Here is an 18,078-nt window from a genome sequence, read left to right as displayed (position 1 = left end):
ACCCAAGGTGGCTCACAACATATAGATGATGGCTAAGTTAGACTGTTTCAATATACAATCGTCTCTTTGTTTGCACGGACTTTGAATCCGTGTCCCTCACTTAATTGCAAGGGGCAAACGGAGGGATTTAAAATGGGGTGCGCTCCCATGGGGCCCGGCTCTTCAAGCCAATAGGGATTGAATATTGGCAGATTTACATTTTCGCGGGGGCATCCGGAATGGACCCCCTGCAAAAACGGAGGGGCAACTGTATAAAGTACAGAAGGAAGCAGTTAGTATTTTAGGCAATTTCCAAGAAGATGGCTGTGTTAGTCTGTTTCAGTATATAGTCGCCCCTCCTTTTTCACAGACTTGAGGTCCACGGTCTTGAATATTGACGGAGGGATGATCTCCATTATTTTTAATGGGTCGCACCCTCGCAGCACATGCACTGCGTGCACTCGCAAACACACAACCCATTCAAGCCTATGGGGTTTGAATATACCCATGTCTCCATTTTCACTGGGGGTCTGGAACATGTTCCCCACGAAAATGGAGGGCCAACTGTACAAAGTACAGAAGGAAGCTGGTGATGCATGGGAAGAGTCTTATGGCAGTCTCATGCTGATTTATTTTAGCATGAGCTTTCATGGATTGCCATCTGCTGCTTCAAATGCATTGATGGAAAAGCATTCATGTCTCAGGTTTATGTCTCAGGTGTATTTCACTCCATCAGTATCTGAAGGTAGATTCTAATCCACAAAAGTTAATATTAAAATAAATGAGTCTCAAATGAGCTACAAGACTGCTCCTTGCTTCCTTCCATTGGTTTTATAGTATTTGAGGTGGTAAAGAACATTCTGCCAGTGGTGTTTGATCTGTGATGCCTGATTCATGGTCACCCTGTTGGTTTCCATGGCTGAGTGGGGATTCACACCCTGGTTTCCAGAGTCATAGCCATTGCTGAAATCACTACACTATGCTGGCTCATTATGTAGATTATTGTGGGATACTAGGATTACAATCTTCTCATTTTCTAGAGCATTATATGTCGAATATACCACCCTTAAGATATCTGAATTCCACAGAGAACAGATGCATGCTCTGAAATCCTGGTGTGATATATTTCCAGTGAACAAATTGTGCAGCAAGATAAGAGTCTAGGTTTGCACTGATAATAGCTGGTTTCTTTGTTGGGTGAAGTGCCTTTAAGGTTGGCTGTGGAGGTGAGTTGTCTTCTCACTCAATGTCCACCTTACAGTATTAGTGTGTTGGAGCAGTTTTGTTTCATTTTATTAGTGTGTTTATTGTGATAGTAGCAACCCACTCTTTTTTGAACTAGTGCTGTCCTCTAGGCTTGTAATACTAGTGCAGGATTATAAGAAGCAGCATTCATTGTTTCCCATTTGAAAAATTTAACAGCTCAGTGGCTCATTGGACTGGGCTGCAGCATGGGTAAAGAGAAAAGGATGGCATTAAGACAGGAAATACATAGGTTTCTAATATTTTACTAAATGGAGTAGATATTTTCCCTAGCTTCCATCTCTCTTATTATACATCTGCTCATGCTTTTATTAAAATCTCTTTAGAATAGGAATTTTCTGTCTTCCTTTCATGGCAGTTAAACATTTATCAGGAAAAAACAATGAAAAGTCTGGTAGAATTAGCTCAAATTTTACGAAAGGAAGTAAATTATAATATGAGAACATAAGAGCCCTGTTGAATCAGACTAGAGGTCTGTAGTCTCACATTTTGTTCCTGTGTGCTCAACCAGATACCTCTAGAAAGCCCACAAACAGTACAGGACTACAACTGAATACTTTTGTTTGGGTTCAGCCAAAACTGGCGTTTAAAAGTATACAACCTCTGATGCCAGTAATACAGAGGCTGAGTCTTCCCCATCTAAAAAAAAAAACACCACAAAAACAAAACAAAACTTTTTTCATGGGTGGCCGAGATAGTGACACCTGTACTTTCTGATGGGTCAGTGTAGACAAACTTTTTGTTTTGTGCACAAAATTATTAAAAACATTACAGTGGTACCTCGGGATACGAAATACCCAGGTTACGAATTTTTCGGGATACGAAAAAATCCCATAGGGAATTATTGTTTCGGGTTACGAAAGTTTTTTCGGGTTACGAAAAAACTCCGGCGCTATTTTAAATGGAGCGCGGCTTTTTCCCCATTAGCGCCTATGGCATTTCGGCTTACGAAGGCTTTTCGGGTTACGAAAGCGGCCGCGGAACGAATTATTTTCGTAACCCGAGGCACCACTGTATATTAAAGTACCTTCAGGATATGTGTATAAGGTGCATACAAAACATAAAAGAATTTTGTTTTTCAATTTGGGTCACATCTCCAAGATATCTCATTGTGTATGCATATACAAATACAGGTGTTCCAAAATCCAAAAAATTCCAAAAACCAAAACTCTTTGGCTCCCAAGCATTTTAGATAAGGAAGACTCAGCCTGTAATTTGTAGCCGTCATGACCTGAATTTATTTGCCTTTTGAAGTTGTCCAATTTGGAATCCGTTTCTACATCTTGTGGTATTCAACTGTGTCTTCCTTCTGTATGTCCTAAACATTCCATCTTTCAACTCCGTTGGAAAAGCTCACTTTCTGGTATTATTTTTAAAATGTCCCTATATCCTCTTTCTTTACATTATGCATACTTCTGTAAACTTCTCTCGAGTCCCTTTCCCTTACACATACCTTCATAGTAAGCTAAAAAACATGAACATTGCAAACTTTCCTTTCAGGATAGTTGCTACAATCTTCTGATATGTCTAATTGCATTTTTCTGCATCTTTGTTTGGCTCTGCAATATCATTTTTGAGATCTGGAGATTGGAACTCTGCATTGTATTCCAAGTGTTGTTGCATCATAGCTTTATATAAAGTTATGCTGAGCTATCGTGAAATTAGCCTTTTTCATAGCTGCTACACATTGGGTCAAGCTCTTCACAGAGCTGTTCACCATAACCCCAAGTTCTTGGTCAGTCATGACCTGCTCAGATACTATCAAAGTTTATACAAAATTAGATTTATTTTTTTTACCCATTGTACATCACTTCACACTTGCTTAAACTGATCTGTATTTGTTATTCTATTACAGTTTCTTCCACTTTGGAAATATCCCTTCTCAGTTCTTCACAAACCTTTTTAGTTTTCACTATCCTGAATAATTTGGTGTCACTTGCAAACTTTGCCACCTCACTGTACACTCCTAACCTTTAAGCCATTTATCCACAACTTAAAAAAACCCAGCAGTCTCAATACGGATACTTTGGGAATCCCACTGTTTACATTGCTCCATAATAAGAACTGACTGTTTCTTCCTCCTGTTTTCTTCCTTGGTTGGTAGAAGGGGACAGTTGACATTAGCAGCTTGTGGAACTTCAGACAGGAAGTAAAAATATATCTATATCAATGTCTGTAAAATATATCTGTTGTTTATGTTTTAACATTTATCTTTCTCCCTTGTTGTCCTTTTACATGCTGACAAGTAAGTGGGCTCCTCTTTAGTTTGTTTATTTATTTTTAAACAAAATTTTATCAAGTATGTGGAAGGTAGTTATACAATTTGTTTAAAACCAATAGTCATCCCAAAGGAAACTGTGCCCAAACCATGGTGATGTTTTTTTTAAAAAAGAATGAAGGAAGGAAGAAAAGAGATTGATGTAGGATAGCAAAGCTGATGAGAATATGCTAGAGCGGGAACAAACACATACACCCCTAAAGGAAAAATAATAAAGTACCTAGGGGATTTCTGCACAACTGAATATGAGTGCTTTTGATGCATAAAACCAGCATTTTAAAGGGAAACATATAACACCACACCTTATCCCCAGTTATTAGTCTGGGAGTGATGCAACAATGGCTGGGATAATGGACATTCCAAACATTAGTCTAGGGACAATGCATAAAATTAGTACTTCTTTCATTTAGCACTTCTAAATTTGGGCAGAATTAAAAGAAATATGGAAGCAGAACACTAGTTCAAAAACATGATATAAACTAAGCGTGGTATGTTCAAGTAAAAGTTGTATAAAAAATACTGGCATAGACATACTTTAAAAGCTGACACTTTCTTCTTATCTGTAATCTTAATGAGATAGCTGATAATAAATAAAAGCCAGATGCAAATACAAGTGAGAGCTGAGATATATTTGCTGTGAACACAGTGCTTATAGTAGCCTTTTGTTAGGAATGACCTTTAAAATGCATTATGTTAGCCCTGCAAATTCCATATTTTGATTTCTTTCTCGCTCCTTTAAAATATTTGTCTTCAGCAAAAAATTAGTTTTCTGGAATGTTTGGTTAAACTCAAAATGAAAGAAGGGTGACAGATATGCATAGAGTTTATTCTGCCTTCTGTAGAAGTAAAATAGGAGCATGGAGATCTCAGGATTCAGAAATAGTTGATATAGTTCTTACATTTGGAAAATGATGGGACAGTCCACCCTCCATATCACTGGACTTGCCATCCACAGATTTAACCATCTATGGATGGCAAGCCTGTTTTTCTTAATGACAGTGGGTACACATGGCTGTGTCAGTAGGTGTACACGCCCTGCACCACCACTAACTAAAATGAGACTTGAGTATGCATGGATTTTGGTATCCATGGGGTGGTCCAGAATGGATACCCCATCGATATGGAGGTTTGATTGTACTTCTTTTAAAGTTGGAAACCTAATGAACTTGTATTTTGAATGATTTCCATTCTAGCCTGCCATTTGTAGTTCTCATTCAGATATAATTGTTGTGATGGTTTTTTTAAGTCCTCTTCAGAACAAATACACAGTGCGCCCGCGTCATATGCAGGTGCACTATATGCGGGTTTGAGCATACGCTCAAACCTGTGGAGAGCCGTGTGGGAGTGCAAGGGGTGGCGTGTCCCATTGGAATGAATAGGGTGCATGCCCATGGCGTGCACGCCACTGCACCGCCACACCATCGCCACGTGCACGACCCCCATTCACATATTCTTAGCATGTTTGACTGCTCTTTATTACTATTGTTTGGCAAATATGTTAACTACTGAGAGCTATAATTACTTCAAAGCAGAGTTAGGCAAAATGCAGCTTTTGTTGCAAAGATGTTTTTGTAATTTCCCAAGTCCCCCCTTCCAACTGGAAGGGTCAATTTTCCCTACTAAATAGAGCCCATATGTCCCCAAAGTGTCTACTGGGGAGAGCTTTTGGTCAGCTTAGTGCATTTTTGGCCACAGGAGGAGGTTCTTTATGTAAGCTTGGACAGGACTTTTTTCCAAACAGAAAAACACCTAGCTAACCTGTCTCTTGTTTGGAAAAGTTAGTTTCCCCAAAGTCCTGAAAATCCAGCAAAATACCCCATAGCACTCACTGGAGGTTTCAAGGATTTTATGAGTTATTTAGGGGGAAATCCTTTTTTCAGATCTCTTAACCCCTACAAAAAATTTTTTTTCCAGAGGAGGCAGGTTGAGGATATGAGGATGTAGCTTCTAGGGTTCCCATGTGGCCCACAACCTTTGCTTTACTTATTCAGTGCAATCATACTTCAGGGGAGACTAAAACCCAACATGATGTTATTTCAACAACACTGAACTTGATCAGTACAACTTTCTTAACAACAATGTAGAATTTTGGTATTGTCTCTGGGATTCTTCATAAGTGTCTTAAGAAATTTAAAAGAACATTTTAAACCACTAAACTTTTGACATTTGCTTTATTCTCAGCAGCAGTGACCAATGGCTTCAGGAAGCATACAGAAAGTGGTTCTGATTCAGAGTGTGGTTCTGGCCGTGGTAGTGGTCTCCCATTTGGCATTTGTAGGTAAGCCCACTTCTGGAAAGTCTCACCCTAAATTACCATTATTCTCTTGCTTGTTTTCTAGCCCTTCCTTTAAGTTCATTCTTTTAGAGGTCACTTATATCTATGTCAGTAGACAGGAATAAATGTGTTTGTTTTTTACATTACCAGCATATGTAGTGTCAAGGTTTGCCATATTTTGCATTCTGGACTGTATTTAGTAAACTTGTAATTATTACATTGGCACCTGCACTATATTCTTGACCTGTGGCATCTTTGTTTTCTGTGTCTTTCCTTATCTTATTTGTTGTTCTCAGTTCTTCAGGCAACCCACTTTCTGATCCCAAGAGAGATAAATGAGTGGCTATAGAGTCAAGAGTAAACTCTGATCTCACTATTAACACACACACACACCAGTTAATCTAAACAAAGTCTTGCCATTAATTTATCTAGCTCAAGCATGCCAATTTCATTTTCCCATCAGTATTTACTACTGAATTGTTGGTGCTAAAACACTACCCCTTCTGCAGCATTAGCTCACTTCTAACTCATCCCATTCTTTGTATAGATTTGTCAGCAGTGTGTCCCCACTCCTTGCTTACATCTGGTCCAACTTGTAGAAGGAGCTAATCAGTATGTTTAATTTATAAGACTACACATGGCATACTGCATTTATATTGTAAAACTATGTGTCTGTTTTACCGCTTCAGTTACTGCTCTTGCATCTGTATCTTGCAAAGGTGTTCCCCTGAAGTAGCCTCCTGATCAGAGTAATTCGGTAATAGTGACCACACTGAAACCATTCTGTTGGGGCTTGGTACTACAATGAGCCTTCCACATTCATTGGTGTTGGGGGCATGGAATACCTGTGAAAGTGGAAAAACCATATATAAAACCCCATTTTTTTTTTGTACTGGAGAGAACAGCTCTCTAGGAATCACTAGATCCTTCAGTACAACTGTTTGATCAACATCCAGTGGAAGCTGACCTTAGAATTGTGCTGGAGGATCCATACATGCCTAGTGAAGTGTTTTCTCTAGTAATCTGTAGGTCCTCCAGTGCGATTCTATTGTTAGCCTCCGGCAGAATCACACTGCAGGTCCTAGAGAGATTCCTAAAGAGAACATATTAATCAAATCTGCAAATAATCAAAGCTGCAAATGTGGAGAGCAGACCATACATCTTCTTTCACTTTATGACACATCTTGAATTCAGACTAAACATTGCTGTTTATCATTGAATTTTCTCTTCCTGTGACTTTTCCACAGTGGTGTGACTCCACACAAAAGGAGCCGAGGAAAACCTGCTCTTGCACGGGTTCCTTTTTTAGATGGCGTAAATGGAGACTCAGAATATAGCAACTCAGGTGAGAAAACAATATGTGTGTTTCTTAAGTGCATTGTGTACTTATAGCAGTGATGGTGAACCTTTTAGAGGCCAAGTGTCCAAGCTGCAACCCAAGACCCACTCATTTATTGCAAAGTGCCGTGTCCCCCTGGCTTTCTAGTAACAAACTCTGGCAAACTCTGTGCTGGAGCGACGGCACATGTGCCCACAGAGAGGGCTCTGAGTCCCCCCTCTGGCACACGTGCCATAGGTTCGCCATCATTGACCTATAGCATAAACTGACTGTGGATACTATTTGTAATGGGCTGTGTCAAAGGAGACCAAATCTTCCACTCTTTGCATGCCATTGTGGGGGGAATGCATCAGTGAAATATACTGCTGAGAAAATGTGCATAAGATCAGCCTGAAAATTTATCTTTTAAGTCTTGTCATGACAATTTATATACTGCAGCTCTTTTAGCCTGTGTTCCATTGTAGAGCTCTTGGTGAGATAATTTTGGGGAAATTACATAATGAGGATGGTTAAGTAATGGCTGAAGAGAAACATTTGGAAAATACAGTCAGCCCTCTATATACACACATTTTTTATCTATGGATTCAAGTATTCACGGCTTGAAAGTATTTTAAAAATATAAATTCCAAAAAGCAAACCTTGATCTCGCCAGTATGTAGCACCTTTGAGACTAACTAAAAGAAAGAAGTTGTCCTCTGATTTTGCCATTGTATATAAGAGACAATATTTTATTATGCCATTGTATTTAATGGGTCTTGAGCATCCATGGATTTTAGTATCCATGGGGGGTTCTGGAACCAAACCCCAGCAGATACCAAGGGCCCACTGTACATTTAGAAAAGGATGCTTGTGCATCCTTCCGACCTCCAAAATGTAATCCTCCATGCCATTTTCCACTGCAGTTATTCCATGTTTTAAGAAATAAAGTGTGTGTATGAAATCCTATCTGTTTAACTTGTACTGGCAAAAAGATGATGGGATAAAACAAAGACTTTGCTATTCCAAGTTTTGTTTACTGCAGTTAATTTTAACTAATGCTTTATTCTAACTGCCTTTAGGACACAAATCAAACCCGAACTCTCAGATACAGGATATGTTTCTTCAGGTTCATATTCAGTAAATTATCCATTGGTCTGCAGTTAGTTTCAAAAATAAATATGTTCTTAACATGGCAGAAGATGATTCTAACATAATCCTTGTCCTGTTTTTTTAGGTAGAAATCTATTGATGCCATTTGAGGAGCAGACTGAATTAGAACCGCTGGAGCTTGTTTGGGCAAAGTGTCGTGGCTACCCTTCTTACCCAGCCTTGGTATGTATACCTGGTTCACTAGCTACCAACTTTCCATGGAAGACATTTTAACTGCCTAGTATCCAGTGCTAATCTTGCAATACGGTCTATTGAGGAAAGAAGTTATTTTCTGCCAGAACTGCTGATGTTTTTATTAGGAATGTTAATATCTGTAATAACAGTGCATGTATAAGTCTTTAAGGATGAAATACAAAGTATTTTTAATGTACTGCTAGGACTAATTCTGCTCTGGTTTTAAGAGCAGATTGTGTGCAAGAGCACATTTATTCTTAAACATGGTTCAAACTAGACAGAAAAAAAGTGAGGAAAGCAAAACGAAGAGAGGTAGGGAGGGGAGTTTCAAACTAGTATTTTAAAAAATAGTAATACAATGTTATATATAAATAGCCCAACACATTTCATTAGCAGTCTGTCATGGGGCACTGTAAATGAATAACATATAAAGCCATAACATTAGGTCCTCAATAATGGCTTTTGGTTCGGCTGGAATGCGATCTCAATGCAGAGTTCTACAAACGTCATTGGTAGGCCCTGTGCAATCCTATGTTTTTTTTATAAATGACTGATGATATGCTTTTCAGGTTTAGAGATTACACAAAGGTGGAGAAATAGCTAGCACCCTAGAAGACAAAATTAAAATTCAAAATAATATTAACAGACTGGAATATGTGGCCAAAATCAATTAGATTGAATCCACCAAAGATAAATGTAATCTTGCCTTTCTGTATAAAGAATCTAAGGCAGATGTATAGGATGAATGAAGATATAATCTGATAGTAGGTACACATGAAAGGAGTCAAAACATTTTAGTTGATCATCAGATGAACATGTTGCATTAAGAAAGATATAATGTCTATATCAAGAGAAGTGATAATTCTACTCTATTATAGATTAGGGCCAGAGCAGAACGGCTGGGAAAAGGAGCTTGATCCTGCATTTTCTAAAAGTGGGTTAAAGCTCATTCTCTGCACAGCCCACTCCCAAGGTGGGACACACTCCACATGGTGCAGAATCAAGCCACACTGCATCATCATCATTGTTATTTTTTTTATTGCCTCCCCACCATGCATATGCATTGCACAAGATGCACATTTCCCATGTTAAGTCGGAGTATTGGGGCTTCTTTTTGCTCCGGTTTTTAGCTCTAGAGTGCAGCTTTGTTCCACTTTTCACCCACGTTCTCCTTGTGTGTCATCCAAATGCCCTGCCTTCAAAGCGGCTGGGAACTGCTTTATTTTGCCTCTGTGTTTCACCGTATAGTCAACCCACATCTGTAATAAATAGTATATCTAGTTGTGGGCATCACATTTTAAGATGGACAACGGGGGACCTTTCTGGAAGAGGGTGGCAAAGAAATGTAAAAACAAAGTTATGTGAGGAAGTCTTGAAAGAGATGAGTATACTGATCTTAGAGAAGAAAAGATTAAAGAGATGTTTGACAGCAGTTTTTGAATATGGAGCAGACTTGTTTGTTGCTCCGGCGGGCAGGAGTAGGACCATGGACAGAAAGTGCCAAAAAGCAGATATTTGCTAAACATTAATCAAAGCTTCTTAATGATAAAGAGCTGTTTGACAGTAGAACAGACTGCCTCAGGTGGTAGGGAGTTCTCCTTCATTGAAGTATTTAAGCAAAGGCTAGACAGCCATTAGCAGAGAAACAGTAACTGCACTTTGCACTGAAGAACCTTCATTGAGAAGTGGATTGGACTACATGGCCTCTAATGTCTCTTCCAGCTTTGTGATTCTAAAATAGACATTAACATGAATGCAAAATACTAAGAAAAAGGAAAATAATCAACATCTGTCTCTGGACAGAGGATGGACATGAATTGATGTTACTTGACTATTGACTCTAAAAGACTGCAGAGACCATATAATCCCAGTTTTTAAACGTCTTTGATTTGCTTCTAGTTGCTTTCTGGACCAAAGCAATCATCTTGATCTAGAGCCTTTTCCAACTACAAAAATACAGTACTGGGATTTCATTTTAATTGCCATGGCAACTTCTTGTGGAATCCTAGGATTTTGTAGTTTAAGTGGGATTATTTAGAATTCTGAGCCTGAGAAATCTTAATGCATCACCAAACTACATGCCCCAGGATTCCATACGATGCGGCGCTGGCAGTTAAAGTAGAATCATAGTGCTATAATGGTGCAGAGTGAGAAGACTCCCATCACAAAATACCCGGAATGCAGAGTAACGTAATGACTGATTCTTCCAATATATAGCAACCCAGTCTTTAAGAGCTTTTTAAAAAAGGCCCTTCTTTCAGTGCCTTCATTTTTTGAGGTACAGTATAGCAATAGTAAATCATGCGGAATGAGGGCTTTTCTACCCTTGGCACTGAGGCCTCCTGAGTTCATTTTATCCCTCCACTGTTGGCATTTAGGTGAAAAGTAAAGACTGGTTTATTTCAGCAAGTTTACTGGTCCATCTGGGCTCCTGTACTAAGGGTTATCTAATGCTAGTCATAGTGTTTCTTTGTTACTTCTTATACATGGTATTCTGGTAATGGAAGTTTCACATCCTTTATATACATTCAACTGCTTTTGTATGAAATAAGTAACTAAACATACAAACAAACCAGAATATGTGGAGATTAACATTAATTCATCAGCATATGTCTGGACCATATGTTTATTAATATCCCTGTTTTTAAAATGTGGGACTATAAATATTGATAAAAATGTAGTAAAACAATTTTTTAAAGAAATATGCCACCTGTACTAGTAACATTAATTGAGCTTACTCTAAAAATAATAGATATCTTAAATATCTGTTATTGTTAATTGATAACAAGTTGGCTTCAAGTTATAGTGACCTATGAATGAGACACATCCAAGAGCCCCATAAATAGCTCTGCTCAGGTCTTGCAAGCTCAGGGCTTTGGCTTCCTTTATTGAGATAATACATTTGTAATGTGATCTTCCTCTTTTTCTCTGTTTTCCTCGTACTAAGCATTATCATATTTTCTAATGAATTCAAAATGTCTGATGAATCTAAGAAACCAAAGTATGATAGACTCAGTTTACTAATTTTGGCTTCTAGTGAAATTTCAGGCTTGATTTGCTCTGAGACCCATTTATTTGTTTTTTGTTAATTCATGTTAGATGTAGAACCTTCCTCCAACACACAATTTTAAATGAGTTGATTTGTTTAGTGTCAGCTTTCTTCACTATACAGCTTTCACAATATACATAGAAATGACTTTGGTACTTAATGGTATACCTCTGCAGTTACTCTTCGTATCCAGTTCTGTCATAGCTGCCTTTCCAAGTTTTAGTCTTCTTCTGATTTCTTGACTACAGTCTTCATTTTGATTTATGGATTTATACATTAAATATAAATACTGTTAAATAATTTAAAATATATTTGTTATTCAGTCCTGCCCTGTCTATTTAGAAGTTAAGTCCATTGAGTTTACGCCAAGCTATTTTGTAACCTGATGTCTGATTGGTCAGTTCAAATTAGATTCTGTTAGTAGCTTTGAACAATAATTGTATTTTATTTGCAATCTCATACACCAGCCGTCTCTCATTGACTACCTAATGTATGGAACTATATCTCTTTTAATGATGGGTGGGGTTAATGGGGATTGGGAGGGTGTCCTATTGGAGAATATATATTTATCTGACAGTCTGTCCAATTAAATTCAGTGGACCTTACTTCTAAATAGACATGGGCAGGACTGTACAAGAAACATCATTTAAACTATTTAACAGTATTTATATCTTTTTATCTTTACCTATATCTTACATTTTAAAAAAACCAATTGATTTAGGGCAGGCCTCCTTTTTTACTTATAGAAAGCTCTAGCTTTGGAATTACAACTAGAACTAGGCTGCTGCAAGTTCAGCAACAGCCAAAAAAGACTTTCAGATTTTAAAGTATCTATCAAAATGTCTCAATGAGTTGTGATTGGCCTTCTTATGTTTCTAGAAAGCTGCTGTTGGAATTTTGATGGTTTGATTTGAAAGAAGCCTTGTAGTGAAAAATCTCTTTATCTTGCTGTGAAAATTTATTCAACTTCTCCCATATGCTTTTTTTAAAAAAATACTAGCTTGGACAAATTGAAATGTAGATTCCAAATAAGCTGTGATCTCTGTGTACTTGTTCAAAGCCTTTACTGAAGCTCTTTTCTACTAAGGCGTCTCATTTTCTTATCACCTCTGCTGTGCCTTCCAGCACATTAACTAATTAGTCATAGTACTGCCATCTTGTTCATTTTCACCATTCTTTAGGCTGCATACTACATCCAGCTTTAAAAACTCACACAGTTGTGAAATTTTAAATGAACTATTCTCATTCTGCCACCATTGATTAAATGTGTGCCCTGGCTATCTCTAGTTTCCTCAGTTTTCTGCCAAAAATAACTGAATTGAAATTATGTGGTGAATCTCCAGAATATTACGTTTGTGTCTTGAACTTCTTTTCTTTTCTTTGTGCCCTGAACTTTTTGTTTTTTAGATCATTGATCCTGAGATGCCACGAGAGGGCCTCCTTCACAATGGAGTCCCAATCCCAGTCCCTCCTTTGGAGGTGTTGAAGTTAGGGGAGCAGAGACAAGCAGAGGTTGGAGAAAAGCTTTTCCTTGTCCTTTTCTTTGACAACAAGAGGACATGGTGAGTATACACAAATGAAAGGGAAGAAATATATATTTGACAAAAAAGTATGAGAGAGTTGGTGAATTTACAGCTATAGATTTAATCACCTAAAAAGTATTGGGAGGAGGTCAGATTATATGACTGCCTGACAGGTCTACATCTCTTCCTTCCTCTGGTATATGTTGAAAAAGCCTTCTGCTTGTAACAGAATCAGTTAGGACTTTCTGGACAATGTGCATGGCACTCCGAATCAGATATCTTGTTGTTTCTTTGAGAGTTTTCCCCCCAGTTAACATGAACAGCAGTGACATATTTTCTAAACATGGTAACTGGGCTAATATGTGTAGCTGGGGGCAAAATGCGATGGTCAGAGGTATTAGAAATATATTTCTTTGTGTCTCTTTATACTGTTCCAAAAATAATATGCACTCTTCAACTGCAGGCAGTGGCTTCCACGAGAAAAAGTTCTTCCCCTTGGAATAGATGACACAGTGGATAAACTAAAGATGTTGGAAGGACGAAAAACCAGCATCCGTAAATCTGTCCAAGTTGCTTATGACCGGGCCATGATCCATTTGAGTCGAGTTCGGGGAGACCATCCTTTTGTTACACCAAATTATCTGTAGGGACTGAACAAGCCTTCTCTGCCCTTCCTGCTTACTCTGGAAATAATGCCTGCATTTAAAGGCACAGTGGGTCTTGGTGTACACTGAACAGTAGGGGATTCTTCCCTGCTTGAAGGAAGGTGTGATTGCTATGCTTGTTTGTGTTCATAACAAAGATGCACTATTCCTAGTGAAGAGAAAAGCTCCTGAAAAGTTCATGATATGTGCCAAAAAGCCTGCCTGGGTTCTTTCTGAAAACATTTCTCTCAAAATCCAGGAGAAGAAGCAGCGATGTCATGGTCTGACTAGTAAGAGGATGTCATGAGCAGCTGCAGTGTAGTGTGATGGCAGAATCTTAGATCTGATAAATTAAGCTCATTTGCTGAGTGGAGTAGAAGCCCCACAAGTCTCTTTCTGTTTCCAGTGTTCAGCTAGTCTTGGAGAAGTCTTTGGAGCCTAGCACTAGTATAAATAACGTGGCCTCCTTTTAATGACTCTTGTGTGCCAAATTTAGAGTAATATTCATCACACTTTTTCATCTTATTTTTAAAAGCACAGGTTTGCCCCACTGCATTTATACATTTACTGCCTAATCAAGAAATCCCATGCTGAAGTTTATATATGTTTTTGTGTTAGAATCTAGGAACAAAACAAAAGATAAAGGTCATGTTGAGTTTTACTCTTCACCTCATGCACACGTACATGTACAGAATTTTATATATGAAGAAAAAATCACTTGCAAAATGTTCTGTCTAAATCCGTTTATGAAGTAGTTTTTAAATTTCAACTGCAGCTTTGGGTTAATAGATTATTTTTAAAAATCTTTTGGAAAGCACCTAACCAGCCTGGATCACTGCTGTTAAATTACAAAGGATTGTTAGGACAGGGGAAAAAGATTTCTGAAAGCATTTGTCGCTACCATCTCAAACGAGGGACATATGTTCAGAGTATGAGCTGCCTCTTTACAGCAGCATCACCCTGACCCATAAATCTGCATGATTACTAGATGTTGAAGAACTTCTCGCCTGCCTGTGGAGAAGGGGGCAAGCTAAATGTGGAAACCTTTTCCTTGTGCATCCTGCCCCTTCAGATGGACTGGAGTCACCTGGTTGTATGTGTAGAGCTTTCTATAGCATGAAGTGTGCTATATGTGTTTTCATAGAATGCCATATGTGTATTGAAGAATGCAGCTTTGGATCAGAGCATCTGTGTCAAGGCACAATCAACCTTTACTCTGAAAATTTGCTCCATCATGTTTTTGGTTGAATTGGAATTCTTGCTGACTAGAATGCACTGGAGTTTCACCTTTTGCATTCCCATAAAGGTTTCATCATTTGCTTTCTGCTGCATGAGCCTCCATTACTAGCTATAAAACATTATTCTTCAGAGAATCCAGTTTTTTAAAGTGTGTGCTGGAAAAACAGAGAGAGCTGAAGTTTGCAAGCTGAAAAACATTTCATATTTGAATTTTGATTCATGTATATTTTTTTCTTTTTTGTTTTAAGCATTGTAAACCAAAGGTGCAGAGCAAGATTGTAACATGAAGAGATTATTACTTTTTTTTCTTTTTAACTCAATTTTTTATTATTTTATTTTTTCATACTAAAGAGATTGTGGAACAAAATGTTAATAGGGAAAATCACTGCCATTTCTATGTGGTATCCTTTGTTTCCCAGAAAAGGGCCACATATTATATATTAAGAGATAAAACCACACTTTATAGAAAATATCTGTAACATGAAGAGCATGAATGGGATTTTTTTTAAAAAACAAACAAAAACAAATTATGCCTAAAGCTTGTGGCTATGGAAGGAACTTGTGTACATAGTTGTAAAATACCATTCTAAATTATTTAGGCCAATTGTTACCATTCTTGGAAGTCCTCAGTTATGTTGCTGGGTCTTTTGTATGCACACAGTGTAATTAATTTAAAGCAACATACACTTTTCCCAGGTTGTAGCTCAGCTGTGGACTTGTGACCTATGTATAACTGTTTTAAGAACTTCCATTTTACTTGTTTTCATTTTTTAAAAGTTACATTTTAAGGATTTGGATTGGCTAATATCCTGCTGTTGCTATGGGACCTAAACGTGACTTGTCAGTCTGCTGTAAAGCACAGATGGCTCTATTTATTGTAGAAAGTGAGTTTATTTGCTTTCTAGAACTGTTTATATCAGATGGTATAAGAGGTAATAAAATTCTATGCTTGTAAAGAAGAAAAATGATAATTTTACCTACTATAATCTGACTGTCTGAAACTATATTTTCTCTCTGAGAAATAAATGTTCTAATGTAAGATGTTTGGTTATTAATTGTCTTCATTTGGGAAGTTTGTCTATTCCTTTGTTCAGTACCTAGGCTCTGATGTGATGATTTACCAATTTTCATGAATTCCAAAATATTTCCTGGAGTCTCACTCTCAAATTTCATACTTGGCAGAAAGAGTGACAGGTACAGGCAGATAAGTTTTTTCACTAGTGTGAAAGATGGGAGATGTATAAAATGTGTGGCATGGAAGATGTAAGACTATAAAATACTCATGTGGTGAAACTTTGTTAGATTTTGTATATGAGATTTCTTACTCTGCCCTAATCAGTTATCTACTCTTATATTGAACCTGCTGGCAGGGAATCAAAGGATAGTATAGTTAGTGTGGAATCCCAGAAGCACTTCGACAAATGGGAAAAAATCTGCATAACTTTACAGGCATACTGCCACAGCTCCACTTCAACATATGTACACTGCCAGTACAGCAGTCAAAATGGGATGGATTCATTGATGTGACAGGCAAGGAAGGTGCCTAATCTCAAATCCTGTATTCCCAGTTCCTTCCCCATGACCAGCATAATGTTTTGCCTACTTCAATGATGGTGTACCTCAAAGCAATGTATTAACCTCAGTGGAAGGCAATCCCCTGCTTTCATTTTGTTACATGTGTTGTTTCTTTGATGCTAGGAGTTAGCATATAAGGATTCCTTGTGTGTGCATCTATGTGCCTTCAAGTTGCCTGTTGACTTATGGTGACCTCATGAATTGCATAGAATTCAGTCTTGCTTTAGCTGATCTGCGGATGGAATTTCAATTTGAAAGGCTGCTGATTATCAGCATGGATGACCTGTCAGACAAAATAGTACCAAGGGAGCAGGGAAATGTTCATATTTTGTCAGAAAGAGAGGTGGACCCAGGGATGACAGCCTCTAGAGCAGTCTTAATGGATTAAGATAATGGATATGAATAATGGAAAAAATACAGGTCTCTGCAAGCTTCCTGGAATCTGAGGGGTACAGCAGACAGGCAGGAAGGAGCAGCTTCACAACCCAATTACCCCAGGGCCTCATCAAACACAGCGTGGCCCCAAGGGCACTTCCACCCATGGTCCCAAATAGGATAAGAAAAGATCTGCTCCTTTTGGGGCTAGTTTTGGGCCACCTTAGGCAGCTTTAGTGTGGCCCTGGGGCTTTGTAAACAGCATGCCCCTGGAGCGTCCGGAAACCATCCCTCTCTGCCCGTCTGTTTTGGTCTTGAGTTGCAAGGCAGTGTAAGGTCAGTTTTTTTTTAAATGTTCGTAAAAATGAAGAGTGAAGAGGAGCCATTGTTTACATTGAAGTTGCTTACAGAGGAAACCTGCCCTTAACCAATAGAGTGCTCTTTCTGCTGATTATTGTGCAGGTAAAGGTAATGGTTTCCCCTTTGACAAGATTGTCTAGTTGTTTCCAACTGTAGGGGACGGTGCTCATCTCCATTACCAAGCCGACTACATGATCATGCGGCCAACATGACTGCACAGAAGGCTGTTACTTTCCCACTAAAGTGGTACCTGTTTATCTACTTGCACTTTTACATGCTTTCAAACTGCTAGGTTGGCATACGCTGGGACTAGTGAGCTCCCTCCATCAGGTGGCGCTTGGGTCTCAAACTGCTAACCTGCCAACCTTGCAATCATCAGAATCAGCATCTTAACCACTGAGCCACCACTTCCCATTGTGTAGGTACCTTTAGGATTTGTGAAAACACCTCTAGGATTTGGAGGTTAAACTGAAGCTTGGGTCTTTTGCATGTGAAATTTGAATGTTTTCATTGAAACAGGACTTTAAATAACCAATGTGGTCCTATTGTGTATGAGTGGACCAATCGGAAGGCAGCTAACAAATGCCTAGGGCCTGAAAAAAAGTTACTTTTTTCTTTTTCATGTTTACTAACAGGTTTCCCTATCTAGCATGAGGGGGAAGGGAGGTCTGGAAGTTGTAAACTGAAAAAAATTTCCAAGTTCTGTCAATTCCCCACTGTGTGCATGAATAGGAAAGACTTTTATGAAGTATGTAAGCTGCCTTTGAGTCTGGCCAACTCCTTCTCTTTTCCTCTGACATGACTTGCTGCCTGGACATGCAAACAGATTGGGAACTCAAGCCTATCGTTCTCCGTG

General features: G+C 38.4%; 1 protein-coding gene across 5 annotated transcripts in view; it reads left to right on the top strand.

The window, feature by feature from the left end:
• BRPF3 (bromodomain and PHD finger containing 3) overlaps window positions 1-15,951 on the top strand; it is a 51,450-nt gene extending 35,499 nt beyond the window's left edge. For 3 of the 5 annotated variants that reach the window (XM_042462915.1, XM_042462913.1, XM_042462917.1), the window contains 5 exons: window positions 5,702-5,798; window positions 7,043-7,140; window positions 8,348-8,445; window positions 12,914-13,068; window positions 13,493-15,951. In XM_042462915.1, the coding sequence (XP_042318849.1) occupies window positions 5,702-5,798; window positions 7,043-7,140; window positions 8,348-8,445; window positions 12,914-13,068; window positions 13,493-13,676 (632 nt within the window). In that variant the 3' untranslated portion in view covers window positions 13,677-15,951. The remainder of the gene's footprint in view (window positions 1-5,701; window positions 5,799-7,042; window positions 7,141-8,347; window positions 8,446-12,913; window positions 13,069-13,492) is intronic. The other 2 variants (XM_042462916.1, XM_042462914.1) reach the window with 1 other exon arrangement.
• The last annotated feature ends 2,127 nt before the right edge of the window (window positions 15,952-18,078 follow it).

Source organism: Sceloporus undulatus, chromosome 4 (genome assembly GCF_019175285.1).
Source record: "Sceloporus undulatus isolate JIND9_A2432 ecotype Alabama chromosome 4, SceUnd_v1.1, whole genome shotgun sequence".
NCBI lineage: Eukaryota > Metazoa > Chordata > Lepidosauria > Squamata > Phrynosomatidae > Sceloporus > Sceloporus undulatus.
The sequence above is the reverse complement of the archived record's forward strand: the minus strand, read 5'-3'. Positions and strand labels throughout refer to the sequence as shown.